This window comes from Anomaloglossus baeobatrachus, chromosome 12, assembly GCF_048569485.1.
Source record: "Anomaloglossus baeobatrachus isolate aAnoBae1 chromosome 12, aAnoBae1.hap1, whole genome shotgun sequence".
NCBI lineage: Eukaryota > Metazoa > Chordata > Amphibia > Anura > Aromobatidae > Anomaloglossus > Anomaloglossus baeobatrachus.
In genome coordinates, this window is record NC_134364.1 from 143,180,465 (window position 1) to 143,201,014 (window position 20,550).

The following is a 20,550-nucleotide window of genomic DNA, read 5'->3' on the forward strand; positions in this document are numbered from 1 at the left end:
TGTAGAGTCATAAGTCACGTATATGCTTGCCTTCATATGGAAGGTATGTGGACCATAAGCTGCGAGAGGCAGGGGACCTTATATGAAATAATAGATAGGAAAAATAACTTCATACCAATGAAAAATGAATTGAAATGTATTTAAACTAAAGAGTCTGTTACCATTCATATACTGTGTCGCAGCATGGCATCAAATAATGAGGTGTAGTTTTCCCAACAGGGTATGTAGTAATCCCCAAGAAAAGGGGTTGTGTATGTTGAGAAAAGCAGAGTAAGTTATTCATATGTAAAGTCCCAGACAAAGTAGAGTATGAATCTATAAAGCAGAGATACCTTTTAATGGCAGGTAGAGGGCCCAGTGCCAGGAGTGCAGGTGCCTGTAATCATGGAGCAGAGCGTGTTACTACAGGAGCCGTGCAGAGGTACAGATGGAGGTAAAGCTACAAGGTCATACCTGTTTGGCGTGTGAGCCGGGGTCCAGGCTGGTGCGTGCACCGCTTATCGGGTGGACGTGCTATTTATAGAGCGTGGTGTAAGTGTGGGGCTGTGATCACTTCCTGGTTAGGAAGTGGACCGCAGCGTGAAACGCACGCCAGCGCATGCGCAGAACGGACCAGATGTCCGCACATGCGCACTATGCGGTGGCGTGTAGAAGCGGCTCCATGGTTACAGGACAGTGAAAGGGAGTGAGTCAGCGCTTATAGCGCATGCGTGATGTTTATCTGGGAGTTAACATGGGACAGAATAGACGTGAATGGGTGCTGGTACTCTATACAAACCTATAGTGCAGGACATATATGGAACAAGGTATGGACCATTCTAGGTAGTGAAACTAGGTGAATAGGACTGTGCTGGACAAGGGAATCACATGGAAAACGGAACCTAAGAGATTGGAGAGAAGAAAATAGGTTAATTCACATACAATATGGAGAGTCATAAATGTAGAATCTGGAGAGAAGAGAGAAATTAATGTCATGTTAAGGAACACAGTAATATATTTGTGTCAGTACAGAGGAGACAGAGGACCACGGACCTCAGTACGTGTATATGAAAAAATGAATCAAGAAAATTAGAATTGGACTTCATATTCCCGATTTAACCCTTTTGGTTCCAGGGTACCCAGAGTGTGAATCCAGTAGGACTCCCTGGTTTTTAATCTACGGATCCTGTCTCCCCCTCTACGCAAATTCGGGACATGCTCAATAATCTGAAATCTGAGTTGTGCCACAGTATGATTAGCTGCAGCAAAATGACAAGGGATTGGAAGAAGGGTCTGCCCGCATCGTATGGCGGATTTATGCTTGCTAATGCGGTCTCTGATATGTTGGGTAGTCTCTCCAACATATCCGAGACCGCACGGGCACTTGATCAGGTATATCACAAAAGAAGACTCACATGTGAAAAAATCTTTAATGGGAAAAACCTTACCCGTGTGTGGGTGCGTGAATGTGTGGCCTCTAGTCAAGTTATTACACTGGAGACAGTGCAGGCAGGGGAAATTACCCATCTTTGGTGTTCCCAGGAAGGTTTGACGGGATTTGGTAGTGATTGGCCCAATATCTGCTTTTACTATATTGTCCCTCAAATTATTGGGTCTCTTGTGGCAGAAGAGGGGGGGCGTGGAAAATTCAGCAATAGACGGGTAAGCCTTCTGAAGGAGTGGCCAATGTTTAGAAATGATGTTTTTGAAAATGGATGAAAAGGGGTGGTACGTCTGGATGCAGGTTATACGAGGCTGACCACGGTATGATCGGCAGGATGGAGAAGCCGAGGACCGATTATGAGCTATCGTATGGGGAAATCCTCTAGAGGTGAATTTAGCCCCCATTTCTCTGAATCTTATGTCACGTCGTTTCGGGTTCGACACCATCTGTTCAATACGTTTGTGTTGGGATACAGGTAACGCTTTTTTGGTGTGTGAGGGGTGGCAGCTGGAGTACAGTAATAAACTGTTCCTATCTGTTGGTTTGACGTATAAATCCGTCCTGATGTCAATATCACCATAGTGTCAAGGAAATTAATCTGAGTGGGGTCACTATGCATGGTGAAAATAAGGCCAGGTCGATAGGAACAAATATCGTTGAAGAATATGGTGAAGGATTCAATGTCGCCGAGCCATATGACAAAAATATCATATCTAGTCCAGATGATACTGTGTCGAGCCCATAATGGGTGAGTATAGATGTATTTCTCTTCAAATAATGCCATATAAATATAAGCATATGGCGGCGCCATGTTCGATCCCATCGCTGTACCCTGCTGCTGTTTGTAGAATTGATCCCCAAAGAGAAAAAAGTTATGGCCCAATACTATCTGTAATAAATCCATGCAGAGAGTGTGCTGGGCTGGAGAAATAGTGCCATATTTCTCCAAGAACCAGTTTACAGATTGTATACCGTTGCTGTGTTCTATACTAGTATAGCGGCTATTGACGTCTAGGGTAGCTAATAAACACTCCGGTGGAATGGGGGCTAATCCCTTAATCCGTGCTAGGAAATCGGAAGTGTCCTTCAAGTATGAGGGTATTTAATGGATCCAGTGGGGTGAGGATCCTGTCAATTGTGATGGCCAAGGGTGAGAGAATAGAATCAGTCGATGCTACTATTGGACGTCCGGGTGGTTTATAGAGATCCTTATGAACTTTAGGTAATATATAGAAGACGGGTGTTATGGGATTTGTCTTCATAAGGTATTCCGCCAGTTTGTTATCAATTGTCCCTTGAAGGAGGTGGTAATCAACTATATCCTTAAGGAGAATGCGAATGTCATTGGTGGGGTCACGTGGGATGGGTAAGTATGTTGACTTGTCATCAAGTTGTCTACCTATCTCTTGGAGATAAGATCTATCTAGAACAACAATCGAACCCCCTTTATCGGCCGGTTTTATTATAATCTCACTGTTGTTTCTCAGTCCCTGAATCGCGTTGTGTTCCTCAATATTATTCTTGATTCTATAGGTGCCTTTGTCTATGTCCTTGAGTGTAAGGTCAATGTCATGAGAGACTAATGAAATGTAAGTTTCTATGGGATGGTATGTTCTCGGGGGATGGAAGGCGCTAACAAGTCTGAGATTCAGATTACGGAGACATAGGGTGTCAGTCCCCAAAGTGTCACTGACCGGTGCAACATCGCCACTGGGAGAAGCGAAGTGCGCTTTAAGACGCAGGGTTCTGAAGAAGCGTCTCATTTCTTGGTCAAGTTGGAAAGAATTAAATTTCGGGGTGGGGCAGAATGATAAACCCTTTTGTAAAACCTGCAATTCAAGATGTGTTAAATTGTATGAGGAAATGTTATACACTCCCCTTCACTGTCCTGTAACCATGGAGCCGCTTCTACACGCCACCGCATAGTGCGCATGCGCGGACATCTGGTCCGTTCTGCGCATGCGCTGGCGTGCGTTTCACGCTGCGGTCCACTTCAACAGGTATGACCTTGTAGCTTTACCTCCATCTGTACCTCTGCACGGCTCCTGTAGTAACACGCTCTGCTCCATGATTACAGGCACCTGCACTCCTGGCACTGGGCCCTCTACCTGCCATTAAAAAGGTATCTCTGCTTTATAGATTCATACTCTACTTTGTCTGGGACTTTACATATGAATAACTTACTCTGCTTTTCTCAACATACACAACCCCTTTTCTTGGGGATTACTACATACCCTGTTGGGAAAACTACACCTCATTATTTGATGCCATGCTGCGACACAGTATATGAATGGTAACAGACTCTTTAGTTTAAATACATTTCAATTCATTTTTCATTGGTATGAAGTTCTTTTTCCTATCTATTATTTCATATAAGGTCCCCTGCCTCTCGCAGCTTATGGTCCACATACCTTCCATATGAAGGCAAGCATATACGTGACTTATGACTCTACAGTTCTACTTAAACATTGACTCCTGACCCTGAGGTACTTACCTATATAGTACCGTAGATGTATACATATGATACTTACATTTATAACGACTCACACGTGTATATATGTTTCAGACTGCCTTATTTCCGTGGAAGTTCTATACCATATAGCACTCAAGTGCGGGTAGGAGCACATGTGTCATGCTATACATACACTTCTAAGGTATTCAGTTTCTCCTTATTAGCACTATACCAAATGGTTCTGTCTGGACTTATTGAATATGACCCTCATAGTCATGATACATTAGAACTGTCATCCTGCGATTCCCCTGTCTACATTATAAAGACACAATCTTTCTAGATTTTGTACCTAGTTCCCAATGGTGCTATTCCTATTTTCTCTGATATCGAGGTACGTGCATTTTCCGGAATATCACTGACACTATAATCTTGATGTATCTAATACGTACTCTAACATGTTATGATGTAATAATACGTATGGAGTGTTTTGCAAGATATTTTGGGGCATCCTCCCCTTCATGTAATGATTACTGTCAAATTCTATAATCCTGAACATGGAATCTTATTATATTGTGTAGCCATTTTTTGAGATATGTATATTTGATTTCTTTTGTAACACTTTTTGTCTTTGTTGCTTTTGTCACCAGTCCAAATAGTCCTTGAGAAAGGTCCATCAAGGACCGAAACGTTGGACAGACTTTTTCTTTGTTATTGAATAAACAACTATTTTGCACCATCCTTGAAACTGTTTTCCTTTAATCACATGGTGTGCCGGAGCTATATTTTTCTATTGGACGTATTTTCTCCTGAGCACCCCTATTGTAGTAGTTGAGCCAGGTCTACTTTTTGATCTCTTGGGAATGTCATGGTGGTGGTCTTTACCCGGTTCCGTGCCCTGGGCCCTTTTTGTAATGGGGATATTTATAGGGGAGAATAAGATGTTCACATGTGACGCCACTTGCGGTATTGCGGCTATATGTAGGGAGCCGCCGCTGCACAATGTCCTTTACTGGGGCTGATGGTATTGGCAGCTAGAATGGTAGACCCTCCGCAAGTAAGGTTTTGCCCCAGAGGGCGTATGGTGCAGTGGGCGTCGGAAGAAGGTAGTCCACACAGGTGTTCAGTGCAACTGGTTTACTCACTGGTGAAGATGTTAAGTGGTTCTGTGGCGCCCCTGACCTGGTCAGGCACCACTGAGTACTGCACCCATGCTGGGGACAGTACAATACAGGTAATCCAGAAGGCTGACAGGGGTGTGGAACACAGGCGCATAGTGATCAGGTCTCACACATGTACCCATGAGAGGACCCCTGGGGATCCCAGGAGGGGGAAAAGCCTTGACCTTCACTGGAATAGTGGAGGGGGCCAAAAGCCTCCATCTCCTCTCAAGGGGTGTGGTAAGAGTCTGGTTGCTAGGTGGCGTAGGCAAGAACAGGAGAGGAGGGGCAGTGAGTCAGTTAGAGCAGAACTCCATAGGGCTCAGTGAGGAGCAGACCTGTGGGGTTGATGCTGTCTAACAGCGCCCGCGCAGTGGCTACTGACGGGGGAGAACGGTCAACTAGGAGTGCTACCTGAAAGCCAGCTTCAGCTAGAGAGAAAGCACGGAGTGGGAAGTAAGGAGACTGCTAGAGAGCACCAGGCCCAACCGGGCGGCAGATCCCGAAGCGAAGATAGATCCAGCTTTCTTCCGCTAAACCTGCCGGTGTGGGGCCCTCAAAGCCCACACCACAACACCACAAAAGCCGCAGCCACGTAACCGCAGTGAGGGCCCATAGGTCACAGGAGGCAAGCAGCTGGAGTGGCCTGGTCCGGGGAACAAGCAAACGGCAAACAAAAGGGGGAGAGAGGCTGCAGCATCTTCCCTGGGTGACCCCCATAGGGACTCAAAGTCGGGGTCACCCCAAACCACCAAGGGCTAAGGAAGGCGAGTCAGTAGTCACCCTCATAAAGTCAGCCTGAAGGATACCTGGTTCCCATCTGGTTCATCCCAGCTACGCCCGGGTTACTCACCCTGCCACCTGAAGTGAGTAAAAACCCTGAAAGACATTCTGCCTGTGTGGAGTTATTCTGCGCCTTGTGGTACTACGCACCTACATCGGGCCCTGGGGCTTGCCTCACTCTCAGGAGGCTATTCCAACTAACTGCACATACCATCAGCCCCAGGCGACCCTCAACCTGCAGTGGCGGTCCCTACTGGCCGCAATACTGAGAGTGGCGTCACGACAAGAAGAAGATCTCCTACCTGTGACCAGAACCAGCTACGTGGAGTCCCTGAAGGTAATGCACCGACACAACACCTGTGGGGCTTCACATCTGGCGTCACGAACAGGATAAGGACTAGACCTGTTCAGACAGGTGACCATGTGCCTAGGCGGTCCGCTTGAAAAATTGGAAGCGCCGCCATATTGCCACCATGAAAAGCGCGCTGAAAAACAACAGCAGCCCGCGCTGGAAGAAGTTACCGCCCACGAAGAGGTGTGGCTACCCAGAGATCCCCTGCAGAGTTCTGAGCTTGCCAGCAAAGAGAGTGGAAGCGTCCGGAGACGGCGGAGCAGAAGAGAAGCCAGCAGCTTGCTAATGGAAATGGCGTCTGAGTGCAGAGACCCAGAGCCAGGCTCCGCTGCCTGGTGGTGTCGGGAGCTCGCCGAGTTCTGCGATCAACTGGAAGCCAGGGTCGGAAGGCTGATCAGAGAGGGACGCGAGGAGTTTCTATGGATGACCGCGGCGGTTCGGGCCTACGAGGAGAGAGCCGCGCACCGAGTGCCAGATCGGGCGGTGACAACTCAGACCCCGATGCTGCCAACGGAGGGTGAGTCGAGTGATGCCCCGGCTAGCGCCAGTGCCCCGACCCCTGCTGCCACGCCCGCGGTCCCTGAAGAGGCGCCCGGCGCGGCGACGCTGAGCCAGGCCGCAGCCACGCCAGGTGCGGCCCGCCAAGCCCAGGCCGCCGCAGCGATGCCCTGCTCGGCCCGTCAAGCCCCGGCCGCCGCAGCGATGCCCTGCCCGGCCCGCACAGAGCCCCCTGCAACAACGACACTGATCCAGGCCGCCGCCATGCCAGGCGCGGCCCGCCAAGACCAGGCCGCCGCCATGCCAGGCGCGGCCCGCCAAGACCAGGCCGCCGCCATGCCAGGCGCGGCCCGCCAAGACAAGGCTGACGTACCATTTACCCCGGCCTGCAAGGCCAGAGCAGACAAGGCTCCCCAGGTTCAGGAAGTCCCTGCTAGGCAATCCCTGGTAGGTGAGGACTCCGCATACTGGCAGCTGAAAGCCGACCTGGAAGCTAAGTTCCCACGGGAGATGGTGGAGCGGTACATGCTCCCTCCGCACACCCCAAAGAGTATCCCGACAACTCCTGCAGCAACCACGGCAAAGAGTTCCCCACCTGGGCCGGCAAAACGAAGTCCATCCCCAGCACTGCTACCCAAGGAGTGCCAGGAAGAACTAAGGGGGGGAGGAGGCCAGGAAGCTGAGAGGCTGACTCCAGAGCCATACCCAGAGCCCGAGATGCTGCCTTATTCTCGCTGGGATGAGGACGACCCGATACCCTCGGCTGAGGAAGAACTGCCCAAAAGCCTTACCTGGGAGTTTGTGAGCTGCACCCTACAGAATCCAGCCCGTAAGACACACCGCAACAGAACGCAACTATCCCCTGCACAGTCATCCCCAGAGCAGAGAGAAGTCACTGCCAGAGACCTGCAAGAAAAACGAGCCCTGAGAAGGTCCAAAGCCCAGGCCAGAGGACCCCTTTTCAGAGGAGTAGTGGAGGATTTTAATCTGAGAAGTGGATATGGATTCATCGTAGCACCTGGTATTAAGGATGGGATATTTGTCAACAGAAGAGATGTGAGAGCTCATCTGCCTAGAGGACACCCTGGCAGAAATCTAAAGATGGGAGATTCAGTCCAGTTTACTATGCATCAAGGCGAAAGAGGATTGTATGCCCTGGACGTAACACAAAGTCCTAAAGAAAGAGAAGGAAGACAAAGCAGAGAAAAAGAACCTACGGATGAAACGACCACAGACGACGACAAAGAGCAGGAAAGCAGCAGGTGCCACCGCCATACAGGCTCAAGCCCTGGTAAAGAGGAGTAAAGTAAAGAAAGAAGTTACCAGATGAAGTTTTGAAAAGTTTTGGTTTGCAACGTTCTCAAGTTCAAGTAATGTGCCCACAAAAACTATTGTGAGAAAACCATAAACCTTAAGGCTATGAACTGGCTATAGCCACAAACTCTCGCAGTGTAAATAGTTACACCAGAGGGCACCACCGCCACCAGAGTCAGCCTGTTTAGGGGCTTGGCTCGTCTGCAACCAGGAGGAGCCCGTCCGTATATAGGGCCTTGGCTCACCTGCAACCAGAGAGCACGCCTGTTTATGGGGCCTTGGCTCACCACCACAAAGAGGGTACCTGGTCAGCACCAACTGTGGAGGCCGCCTCTGCATCCTGCCAGAAGAGGCTGAAGGCGCGGATCCACCAGGCCAGGTATACCCTGAAACCACCAGCCCATGTAAGCCGCCTCTACATCCTGCCAGAAGTGGCTGAAGCCGCGGCCAACGTGAAAGGGTTTTGGGTGGGTTAACGGACTTGTGGGTGGAGGGTGGTGATGTATGGTACCTGGTGCTTTTAAATGTTTTACCATGTTTTAATGTTTTATGCATTTTAAAATGTTGTCTTGCAGCCCGAGGACGTGCTGGTGATAACTAAGGGGGAATGTGGCGCCCCTGACCTGGTCAGGCACCACTGAGTACTGCACCCATGCTGGGGACAGTACAATACAGGTAATCCAGAAGGCTGACAGGGGTGTGGAACACAGGCGCATAGTGATCAGGTCTCACACATGTACCCATGAGAGGACCCCTGGGGATCCCAGGAGGGGGAAAAGCCTTGACCTTCACTGGAATAGTGGAGGGGGCCAAAAGCCTCCATCTCCTCTCAAGGGGTGTGGTAAGAGAGTCTGGTTGCTAGGTGGCGTAGGCAAGAACAGGAGAGGAGGGGCAGTGAGTCAGTTAGAGCAGAACTCCATAGGGCTCAGTGAGGAGCAGACCTGTGGGGTTGATGCTGTCTAACAGCGCCCGCGCAGTGGCTACTGACGGGGGAGAACGGTCAACTAGGAGTGCTACCTGAAAGCCAGCTTCAGCTAGAGAGAAAGCACGGAGTGGGAAGTAAGGAGACTGCTAGAGAGCACCAGGCCCAACCGGGCGGCAGATCCCGAAGCGAAGATAGATCCAGCTTTCTTCCGCTAAACCTGCCGGTGTGGGGCCCTCAAAGCCCACACCACAACACCACAAAAGCCGCAGCCACGTAACCGCAGTGAGGGCCCATAGGTCACAGGAGGCAAGCAGCTGGAGTGGCCTGGTCCGGGGAACAAGCAAACGGCAAACAAAAGGGGGAGAGAGGCTGCAGCATCTTCCCTGGGTGACCCCCATAGGGACTCAAAGTCGGGGTCACCCCAAACCACCAAGGGCTAAGGAAGGCGAGTCAGTAGTCACCCTCATAAAGTCAGCCTGAAGGATACCTGGTTCCCATCTGGTTCATCCCAGCTACGCCCGGGTTACTCACCCTGCCACCTGAAGTGAGTAAAAACCCTGAAAGACATTCTGCCTGTGTGGAGTTATTCTGCGCCTTGTGGTACTACGCACCTACATCGGGCCCTGGGGCTTGCCTCACTCTCAGGAGGCTATTCCAACTAACTGCACATACCATCAGCCCCAGGCGACCCTCAACCTGCAGTGGCGGTCCCTACTGGCCGCAATACTGAGAGTGGCGTCACGACAAGAAGAAGATCTCCTACCTGTGACCAGAACCAGCTACGTGGAGTCCCTGAAGGTAATGCACCGACACAACACCTGTGGGGCTTCACAGTTCCCCGAGGCCGGCTGGTTTCGCCTCCAGGTCCCCTTTGTCCCAGAGCCAGCTTGGTTCTCTGGTACCTTCTTCCCCTGCACCAGTCTCTGGTAAGTGGGTCCACGTGGTATAGAACACTGGGGGTCCCCAGTTTGTGGTTTGTCCACTTCTGTCTGCCTGACGGTAGCGTGAACCCTGTGAGGTTGGAGTCTCTGGTCCTATGGGGAGATAAGGTATGCACACCAGTGACTATGGAAGGGGAATACATGGAATAGCAGAAACTGCTGTGTGAATACTGACATGAAAAATTCAATAGCTATTTGTAAGAATGAAATGTGAAAAGTGAAAAATGGAACCTGCATTACTGCCATGAATATATGAATAAAGAGAAATTTAGCTACTGAATTCATCAATGCAGAAGAGCCCCAACACTACGCCAAAGTATTTCTCTACGTTGGGGTCCCTAGCTTGTGTGTGTCCTCTCATGCAGTTAAAAAACTTACCGTGTATGGGACGCTGAGACCCAGGCTATATATACGATGTGGATTGGCAATAGGTGTGTATGGGGAGGGTTCCCAAACGAAAGACTACTAACAATAACGAATAACGTTTGGAACTCCATTCTATGTCTGAACTGGGTGCAAAAAACCTAAAAAACATCACTATGGGGAGATAAGGTATGCACACCAGTGACTATGGAAGGGGAATACATGGAATAGCAGAAACTGCTGTGTGAATACTGACATGAAAAATTCAATAGCTATTTGTAAGAATGAAATGTGAAAAGTGAAGGTTTTTTGCACCCAGTTCAGACATAGAATGGAGTTCCAAACGTTATTCCTTAATGTTAGTAGTTTTTCGTTTGTGAACCCTCCCCATACACACCTATTGCCAATCCACATCGTATATATAGCCTGGGTCTCAGCGTCCCATACACGGTAAGTTTTTTAACTGCATGAGAGGACACACACAAGCTAGGGACCCCAACGTAGAGAAATACTTTGGCGTAGTGTTGGGGCTCTTCTGCATTGATGAATTCAGTAGCTAAATTTCTCTTTATTCATATATTCATGGCAGTAATGCAGGTTCCATTTTTCACTTTTCACATTTCATTCTTACAAATAGCTATTGAATTTTTCATGTCAGTATTCACACAGCAGTTTCTGCTATTCCATGTATTCCCCTTCCATAGTCACTGGTGTGCATACCTTATCTCCCCATAGTGATGTTTTTTAGGTTTTTTGCACCCAGTTCAGACATAGAATGGAGTTCCAAACGTTATTCCTTAATGGAGTCTCTGGTCCTGTCCCCGGTTCTCCCTTTGTTACTGAGTCTTCGGATTCTTTAGGGTCAGCAAGGTCCTTGATGGTCTCCTTTGCTGTGCAGGTGTTAACGGGTCGGCTTGAAGCTCTTTCCTGTCCTAGGGTCATGTACCCCATCGGTGCGTAGTTCCGGGAGTACTCCACCGGCAACCACTTCTCCTGGGTACCAGGTCACCGTTAACCCGAGTCAGGACGTCACTTTGCTTCCACCTTCACTTCTCGCCTGCCTGACACTTTCTGACTACTCTCCACAGTCTGCCCATCCCACCTGGTCAACTAGTGGACTGGATTAGTGGCTCCACCTCTAGGCGGCCATCCATTGGTCCCACCCTAGCTGGGTTCCATTGTATAGGGGATTGAGGAAAAACTGGGATTACCTGGGTTTTTGGTGGTACCGGCACTGGGGTTCTGGGTCCCTAAGGGGGTAGGCCCTGCATCCTTGTGGAGATGCAGAACCTTGTAACACCCTGATGGTTTCAGGGGCGCTACATATCTCCTGTATCTGATGAATATCCTCTGGTGTATGGCCTGTATCTGATGATAATCTCCAGTGTAACGCTGCTGTATATGGTTATTATCCCCTCCCCAGTATATTACGTTTGTAGCAGGTAAATACTCCTCAGTATAACGCTCCTGTATATGATGGATATCCTCAGTATAATGCTCCTGTATCTGGTTATTGTCCCCTCCCCAGTATATTGTTGTAGCAGGTAAATAACCCTCAGTATAACGCTCCTGTATCAGATGGATATCCTCAGTATAATGTTCCTGTATCTGGTTATTATCCCTTCCCCAGTATATCGTTGTTGTAGCAGATAAATACTCATCAGTAGAACGCTCCTGTATCAGATGGATATCTTCAGTATAATGCTCTTGTATCTGGTGGATATCCTCAGTATAATGCTCCTGTATCTGATTATTACTGCCCCTCCTCAGTATATTGCTGTTATACTGAGGGGTGTATACCTGCTACATCGCTCCTATATCTCAGTATAATGCTCCTGTATCTGGTTACTATCCCCTCCCCAGTATATTGCTGTTGTAGCAGGTATACAGCCCTCAGTATATCGCTCCTATATCTCAGTATAATGCTCCTGTATCTGGTTACTATCCCCTCCCCAGTATATTGCTGTTGTAGCAGGTATACAGCCCTCAGTATATCGCTCCTATATCTCAGTATAATGCTCCTGTATCTGGTTACTATCCCCTCCCCAGTATATTGCTGTTGTAGCAGGTATACAGCCCTCAGTATATCGCTCCTATATCTCAGTATAATGCTCCTGTATCTGGTTACTATCCCCTCCCCAGTATATTGCTGTTGTAGCAGGTATACAGCCCTCAGTATATCGCTCCTATATCTCAGTATAATGCTCCTGTGTCTGGTTATTACTGCCCCTCTATCTGTCTAGTTGTCCCTGGTGGGCATATTACAGGCATATTCCCTGCCCCTCAGTAATGTGTGCTGTTGTGTCCCAGGCCCAGCTTCCCGCTCAGTGGAAATGCTGAAAGAGATGATAAAAGCTGGAATGAACGTTGCCCGTCTGAACTTCTCTCATGGGACCCACGAGGTGAGCACCCCTAAGCCTTTGCCAGCTATGGCCATTGGCCCTTCCTAACACGTCCTCTCCCTCTAGTACCATGCAGGCTCCATCCAGAATGTGCGAGAAGCCACTGAAAGCTTTGCCGCCAATCCTATGTTTTACCGGCCTGTTGCTATTGCACTGGACACCAAAGGACCCGAGATCCGCACCGGAGTTATCGGCGCGGTATGTGGGGGACGGGCACATATCTGAGAGGGTAGTACGTCCCGGCTCTCATGCCACATGTATCCTGCAGGGGGAGAATGCAGAAGTGGAGCTGGTAAAGGGCTCGGTCGTGAAGGTCACTACTGACCCCGCATATCAGGACAAGTGTGACAACAAGACCCTGTGGGTGGACTATAAAAATCTCTGCAAGGTGCTGAAGGTCGGGGGGAGGATCTTCGTGGATGACGGTCTAATTTCATTTCTGGTCAGGGAGATAGGTGAGTCTCTAGGGGCGTCTATATTAGGGTGGGAGTCAATCGCTTATAAGAATCATGGCCAGATTGGGGGGCCGCATGTGATGGTTAGCGAGGATTGTGGTTGTGCTTGGGTAGACTGTTGTGAGTGGGTAGGTGGTCAGCTTGATGGGATGTTTAGAGGGTGACTGAGACACTAGGTGGTAATTTAGTATGTGATGTCTTCTGTCCTGGCCAGGCTCTGATTACTGTCTTGCGGAGGTGGAGAACGGAGGTAACCTGTGTAGTAGAAAGGGGGTGAATCTTCCAGGAGCTGAGGTGGATCTTCCTGCCTTATCGGAAAGGGATCGCATGGATCTTAAGTTCGGCATCGATCAGGGCGTGGACATGGTGTTTGCCTCATTTATTCGTAAAGCGCAAGATGTGTCGGCCATCCGCCAGGAGCTGGGCGAGAAGGGACGTAACATCAAGATCATCAGCAAGATAGAGAATCATGAGGGGGTGAAGAGGTAAGTGTCTCCCAATTCTCTGCACACCGACTCGTCATCATCCAGCACTTACATCCCGCTCTTTCGGATGAAGGTTTGATGAGATCTTGGAGGCCAGTGACGGGATCATGGTGGCCCGTGGAGACCTTGGTATCGAAATCCCAGCAGAGAAAGTCTTCCTGGCCCAGAAGATGATGATTGGAAAGTGCAACCGTGCGGGAAAACCCGTCATCTGTGCCACCCAGGTGAGGCCGTCGTCTGCCTGGTGATACCATTGCCTTATCCATAAACTGCTCCGAGCAGTCGGGGATGGTCACACTGGTATCTCTCCACGAATGTGTGATATGCAAACCACGGTTCACACTCACATCGCACAATAGTCAGTGGCACATTATTGGTGGTAAAAAATAAAAATCCAAAGTCGTTTGTAAGGGGGGTTTCCTTCTGAAAACAATGGAAAACACTAAAATTACTGGTGTGAACATACTGCTATTGCGGTGTCCATGAGGATGCCATATGGCTGCAGTGTGATCACAGGAGTCTTCCTCCACAGATGCTGGAGAGCATGATCAAGAAGCCACGGCCCACCCGTGCGGAGAGCAGTGACGTGGCCAATGCCGTACTGGACGGAGCCGACTGCATCATGTTATCTGGAGAGACAGCCAAGGGCCTGTATCCCGTAGAGGCCGTCCACATGCAGCATGCGGTGAGAAGAGCACCCCCATAACTTACACAACCAGCCCTCCCTCTGCCCCATGTGCTCTTGGTAAGGTGCAAAATATTCTCTCTAGGTTTTATTTTGGTTAAAAGTGGAGAAAGGCTGTCCCTCCATGCACCCTCGCTTGTGTATTCCAGGGGAGAGTATTACTCACCTGGGAGTATGTACTGCTTGTCCTCACATTGGAGGTGTACCATACTCTGAGCATACATCTCGCCCCCGGGTGGAGGCTGTACTGTCCTCTGAGCATACATCTCGCCCCTGTCTGGAGTATACTGTCCTCTGAGCATACATCTCGCCCCTGTCTGGGGTGTACTGTCCTCTGAGCATACATCTCGCCCCTGGTGGCGGGTATACTGTCCTCTGAGCATACATCTCGCCCCTGTCTGGGGTGTACTGTCCTCTGAGCATACATCTCGCCCCTGTCTGGGGTATACTGTCTTCTGAGCATACAATCTCGCCCCTGTCTGGGGTGTACTGTCCTCTGAGCATACATCTCGCCCCTGTCTGGGGTGTACTATCTTCTGAGCATACAATCTCGCCCCTGTCTGGGGTGTACTGTCCTCTGAGCATACATCTCGCCCCTCTCTGGGGTGTACTATCTTCTGAGCATACAGCTTGACCCTGTCTGGGGTGTACTGTCTTCTGAGCATACATCTCGCCCCTGTCTGGGGTGTACTGTCCTCTGAGCATACATCTTGTCCCTGTCTGGGGTGTACTGTCCTCTGAGCACACATCTCGCCCCTGTCTGGGGTATACTGTCCTCTGAGCATACATCTCGCCCCTCTCTGGGGTGTACTGTTCTCTGAGCATACATCTCGCCCCTCTCTGGGGTGTACTGTCCTCTGAGCATACATCTCTCCCCTTTCTGGGGTGTACTGTTCTCTGAGCATACATCTTGTCCCTGTCTGGGGTGTACTGTCTTCTGAGCATACATCTCGCCCCTGTCTGGGGTGTACTGTCTTCTGAGCATACATCTCGCCCCTGTCTGGGGTGTACTGTCTTCTGAGCATACATCTCGCCCCTGTCTGGGGTATACTGTCCTCTGAGCATACATATCGCCCCTCTCTGGGGTGTACTATCTTCTGAGCATACAGCTTGTCCCTGTCTGGGGTGTACTGTCCTCTGAGCACACATCTCGCCCCTGTCTGGGGTGTACTGTCCTCTGAGCATACATCTCGCCCCTCTCTGGGGTGCACTATATTGGGAGTGGTTTGTTCTCACCTCTCTCCACAGATCGCCCGGGAGGCAGAAGCTGCCATCTACAACCAGCAGTTGTTTGAGGAGTTGCGCAGAGTGACCCCTCTGACCCAGGACCCCACCGAGGTGACCGCTATTGGAGCGGTGGAGGCCTCATTTAAATGTTGTGCTGGAGCCATCATTGTTCTCACCACGTCGGGCAGGTGAGGCGTCCTCTCCTCCATCCACCGCATGTATCTACATACATAATTGCCAGTTGTGTCTGTCACCCTTTTCCAGCATGCACCGTGGCACTGTCAGTGACGTCACCACTCTTCCCACGCACTCGCAGTAGCAACCACAAACTGGAGTAGATCATAAACGCACACATGAGAACGCACATACATACATGAGAACAAGAACGCACACACACACACACACACACACACACACACATATATGAGAACACACACAATCTCTCACACACACACACACACACACACACACCTATATGAGAACACACACAATCACACTGCAGATCGCAGCCACACACTCACCACATTCAGCGATATCGCTTGCTTCTCGGTGGCATAAGGACCTGCGAAGCTGTGCACTGCGTTGAGCTGCTAGGACCTGCGGGATGATCACCTAATCAAAAGCACGTAGGATCACTGGATGTGGTGAGTGTGCGCGCGCAGATCATCACCCCGGTCCCCTCTGCGTAGCATAACTCCTCTGTCTCCTGTCATAGTGAAATATCCTTCAGATTATCACCCTGGACGCTTCTGCAGAGCATCGCTCCTTCAGATTCTGTCATCTTTACTTACATAATCGCCAGTTTCTGTAACCCTATTCCAGCAAGGCACTGTCAGTTGCGCAGGCACAGTTCGAACTGCACCTTTGCAAGTGACATACACATCACCGCAGCTTCCGGGCACGAACTGCGCATGCGCAAGTAGTGGTGACGTCACCGCTCTTCCCACACACGCGCAGGAGCAGCCACATACTGTAGTAGATCACACACACAATCACACTACAGATCGCATCCACACACTCGCCACATCCAGTGATATCGCTTGCTTCTCGGCGGCGTAAGGAACTGCGACGCTGTGCACTGTGCGTTGAGTTCCAGGACCTGCGGTATGATCACATGGCCGGAAGCACATGGTATTACTGGATGTGGTGAGTGTGTGCGCGCGCAATTGTACCGGTATGTACGATTTCGTGTGCGTTCTGATGTGTGAGCGTGCGTTCTGATGTGTGAGTAGGAGGGGAGGACGGCGTGCAGCACAATCGCACACATCAAACTGCACAAAACAATAAACCACCTCCAATTATAGTCACAACAGCTTACAAGAGACCATATAGTGTAAGCACACACAGCACACAGGGCAGACATCACATAGTGACCACAGCTGAAGAAACACAACACCTGATACCAATATACAGCACACAACAAGGAAGAGACAGTGCACAGGGGTGAAAGTGGTCAAATGACGCAACACATACAATACACAAATGTAGGGGGGTGACATACAACAGATATATTGCAACGCACAAACGGTGTGACACATGTCCACTGCTCCTGTCAGAAGCACTAAGCATAGACAGATGTTCATTTCATTGCACTCCCGATGCGATAGCATCGGGCCTACTTCTAGTCTGTTATAATCTGATTTTCTCTCACCTCTGTCCTCCCAGATCTGGCCAGCTTCTCTCTCGTTATCGCCCTCGCGCCCCCATCATTGCAGTGACACGTAGCCAGCAGGTAGCACGCCAGGCTCACCTGAACCGTGGAGTGTTTCCAGTCTTGTATCCGGAGCCACAACAGGACGTCTGGGCCGACGACGTGGACCGGAGGGTGCAGTTCGGAATTGAAATTGGTAAGATGTACTAGCTAGAAATATCGTGTGGGTGGAGTAAAGCATACTCTCTTTGGAAGGAGTGAAGCAACAGTTCTGAAGATGGCGCACACGTCTAAGGCAAGATGAGGAGGGCTCAGGTGTATTCAAATGTCAGAGCTTTGTCTTAGTCTGGGGACTGAGCAGGCAGCGCTTTGTCTTAGTGTGAGGGCAGAGTAGTCGGATCTCTGGCTTGGTCTGGGGGTACAGAGTAGGCAGAGCAGGAGGAGCATTGGCTTAGTCTGGGGGCAGAGCAGGAGAAGCATTGGCTTAGTCTGGGGGCAGAGCTTTGGCTTAATCTGGGGGCAGAGTAAGAAGAGGTTTGACGTTGATGGGGGCAGAACTTTGGCTTAGTCTCTAGGCAGAACAGGAGTAGCTTTGGCTTAGTCTCTAGGCAGCGGGAGGAGCTTTAGCTCCGTTTGGGGGCAGAGCAGGTGGAGCTATGGCTTAATCTGGGGCAGAGCGGGAACACGTTTGGCTTAGTATGGAGCAGAGCAGGAGGACCTTTGGCTTTAGCCTGGGGCAGGAGCTTTGGCTTTAGCCTGGGGGAGGAGCTTTGGCTTAGCCTGGGGGAGGAGCTTTGGCTTAGCCTGGGGGTAGAGCTTTGGCTTAGTCTGGAGGCAGTGCAGGAGGAGCTTTGGCTTAGTCTGGGGGCAGGGCAGGAGGAGCTTTGGCTTAGTCTAGAGGTAGAGCAGGAGGAGCTTTGGCTTAGTCTGGGGGCAGAGCAGGAGGAGCTTTAGCTTAGTCTGGGCGTAGGGCAGGAGGAGCTTTTGCTTAGTCTGGAGGCAATGCAGGAGGAGCTTTGGCTTAGTCTGGGGGTAGGGCAGGAGGAGCTTTTGCTTAGTCTGGAGGCAGTGCAGGAGGAGCTTTGGCTTAGTCTGGAGGCAGTGCAGGAGGAGCTTTGGCTTAGTCTGGAGGCAGTGCAGGAGGAGCTTTGGCTTAGTCTGGAGGCAGTGCAGGAGGAGCTTTGGCTTAGTCTGGGGGCAGGGCAGGAGGAGCTTTGGTTTGGTCTGGGATCTGGGGGCAGGGTGGTTTGCGATGTAAAGTTGATTACTGGGCTTTGTGGGGGACGGTGGTAGCTCTTGTTCACCTGCGCTATTATCTGACAGGGAAGGTGCGAGGATTCCTGCACAAGGACGACATTGTCATCATCCTGACCGGCTGGAGACCAGGATCGGGTTATACGAATATCATGAAGGTGGAGCGAGTGTCCTAGAGAGTATGCAGACACCTGTAGTGTGCACCCCGAGCTCTGTCATACCAACATTTCATATTAAACATTCCTTTATCTTTATTTTGTCTCCATCTACTACATCCATATCTCTCCATTGACTGTTTCTGCTCAGTAGAAGTGTGGGAGGTCCTCTTGTAATTCCCCGCATTCTGAGTGTCTACTGTTACAGTTCCATGTATTACTCAGACCGGCAGCTGGAGGGCGCACTTTGTGTCCGTGTAGCCCCCACACTAGTCCTTATGTGTCAGGCGGCTTAGTGGCAGCTTATCAGAGAGACTTTAATGAAAGCTTTCATTAGATGCAGGATTAATGACCAATAATTGTCTCTGCAGTCAAAGGAGGAAATGAAGCAAAAGGAGAGGGAGGGGGAAGCGGCATTGAAAGAGAGGGGCGCAAACGAAGCAAGAGTCAACAAAGCGATGAATGGGGGCAAATGAGGTAGAAGCAGCGAGATGATGATTGTTTGGGGGGAGGGGTGGCAACTAGGTAGAAGCAGTGTGGAGGAAAGGGGTAGACTAGGTGGAAGCAGCAAGGAAAAGATTGGGTAGGGCAAATAAGGTGGTAGCGGTGAGGCAGAGGGGCAAATAAGGCGGAAGTCGCACGGAAAGAGTGGGCAAGCGAGGCGGCAACAAGGGGAACAAAAGAGGCTGAGGTGGTGAGTGAGGGAGGCAAACGCAGTGAGGAAGAGAGGAGGGACAAACAAGGCGGTTGCTGTGAGGAGGATAGGAGGGGCAATCGAAGCGGAAGTGGTGAGGAGGGGTAATGCGGTGAGGGAGAGAAAGGGCAAATGCGTAGGAAGTGGTGAGAAGGAAAGAAGGAGCAAACGAGGCGGAACTGAGAGGAGGGGTAAATGAAGAGGAGAAATGAGGCGGTAGCTGTGAGGAGAGGGAGAGAAGGGGCAAATGAGGTGGAAGTGGTGCAGAAAAGAGACAAGGTGGAAGCTGTGAGGCAGAAGGGGGCAAATGAGGCAGATGCAGCGACAAGGAGAGGGAGAGAAGGGGGAAATGAGGTAGAAGCGGGGAGGAGGGGCAAATGAGGCAGGAGCAGTGCGGAGGAGAGGAGGCACAAACAAGGCGAAGTGTCAGGAGGAGAGATAGGGAAATGAAGAGGAGAGGTAGAAGCAGTGAGGAGAAGCGGAGCAAACGAGGCGGGAGCGATGCAGAGGAGAAAATAAGGTGGAAGTGGTGAGGAGGGGAGGGGGCAAATAAGGTAGATAAGGAGAGGAAGTGCAAACTAGGCAGAAGCAGTGAGGAGAAGAGGGAGAGAAGGGGCAAACGATGTGGAAACGGTGAGGAGGAGAAGAGGGGCAAACGATGTGGAAACGGTGAGGAGGAGAAGATGGGCAAGCGATGTGGAAGCGGTGAGGAGGAGAAGATGGGCAAGCGATGTGGAAGCGGTGAGGAGGATAAGAAAGGCAAATGACATGGAGGCAGAGAGGAATGGTAAATGATGTGGTGAGAAAATGAAGCAAAGGTAGTAAAGAGAAATGAGGCAAGAGAGGCAGGAAGACGGTTGGTGGGATGAGGCAGGAACAGTGAAGAGGGAGAGCGTGCATATGAACCAGAGACATGGGCAGAGGAAGATTTTCTGGATGGCAGCAAGAGCAGGGAGGGACAAAGCCTAAATGAATTTACAGGGCATCTGGCCTGTCTGAAATGGGTTTACGAGGCAATAACCGTATGAGGCAGAGGAGGGGGTGAGTTTAGATGTTAAACACATTGCGTATTACCAGTTGACTACGAGCGACCTCCTTCTCGGCAGGGCAACCTCTTGTAATCTATTTAAATCAGCATGCGGCCAGCTGCAAACATGGCACCCTGGCACTCTGCACAGGAGATTAGAGGATAATCCGCCACCAAAGCAGCTGTCCACATTAAAGATCAGCAGATCCAGTCTTATTGTCCAGGACAGAACTGACTGGGGTACACGGGTCCACTAAGCCACAGTCATATTGTCGTCAAAGACCCCGATATGTTGCATTGACGGCAC

The 20,550-nt window shown here is 50.4% G+C and overlaps 1 protein-coding gene across 2 annotated transcripts in view; it reads left to right on the forward strand.

Moving 5' to 3' along the window:
* The window catches only part of PKLR (pyruvate kinase L/R), a 34,707-nt gene extending 16,086 nt beyond the window's left edge, over nt 1-18,621 (forward strand). For both annotated transcript variants that reach the window (XM_075330533.1, XM_075330532.1), the window contains exons 3-11: nt 12,519-12,610; nt 12,677-12,808; nt 12,879-13,065; nt 13,280-13,550; nt 13,624-13,774; nt 14,083-14,235; nt 15,484-15,650; nt 17,128-17,309; nt 18,437-18,621. In XM_075330533.1, coding sequence (XP_075186648.1) covers nt 12,519-12,610; nt 12,677-12,808; nt 12,879-13,065; nt 13,280-13,550; nt 13,624-13,774; nt 14,083-14,235; nt 15,484-15,650; nt 17,128-17,309; nt 18,437-18,543 — 1,442 coding nt within the window. In that variant the 3' untranslated portion in view covers nt 18,544-18,621. The remainder of the gene's footprint in view (nt 1-12,518; nt 12,611-12,676; nt 12,809-12,878; nt 13,066-13,279; nt 13,551-13,623; nt 13,775-14,082; nt 14,236-15,483; nt 15,651-17,127; nt 17,310-18,436) is intronic.
* The last annotated feature ends 1,929 nt before the right edge of the window (nt 18,622-20,550 follow it).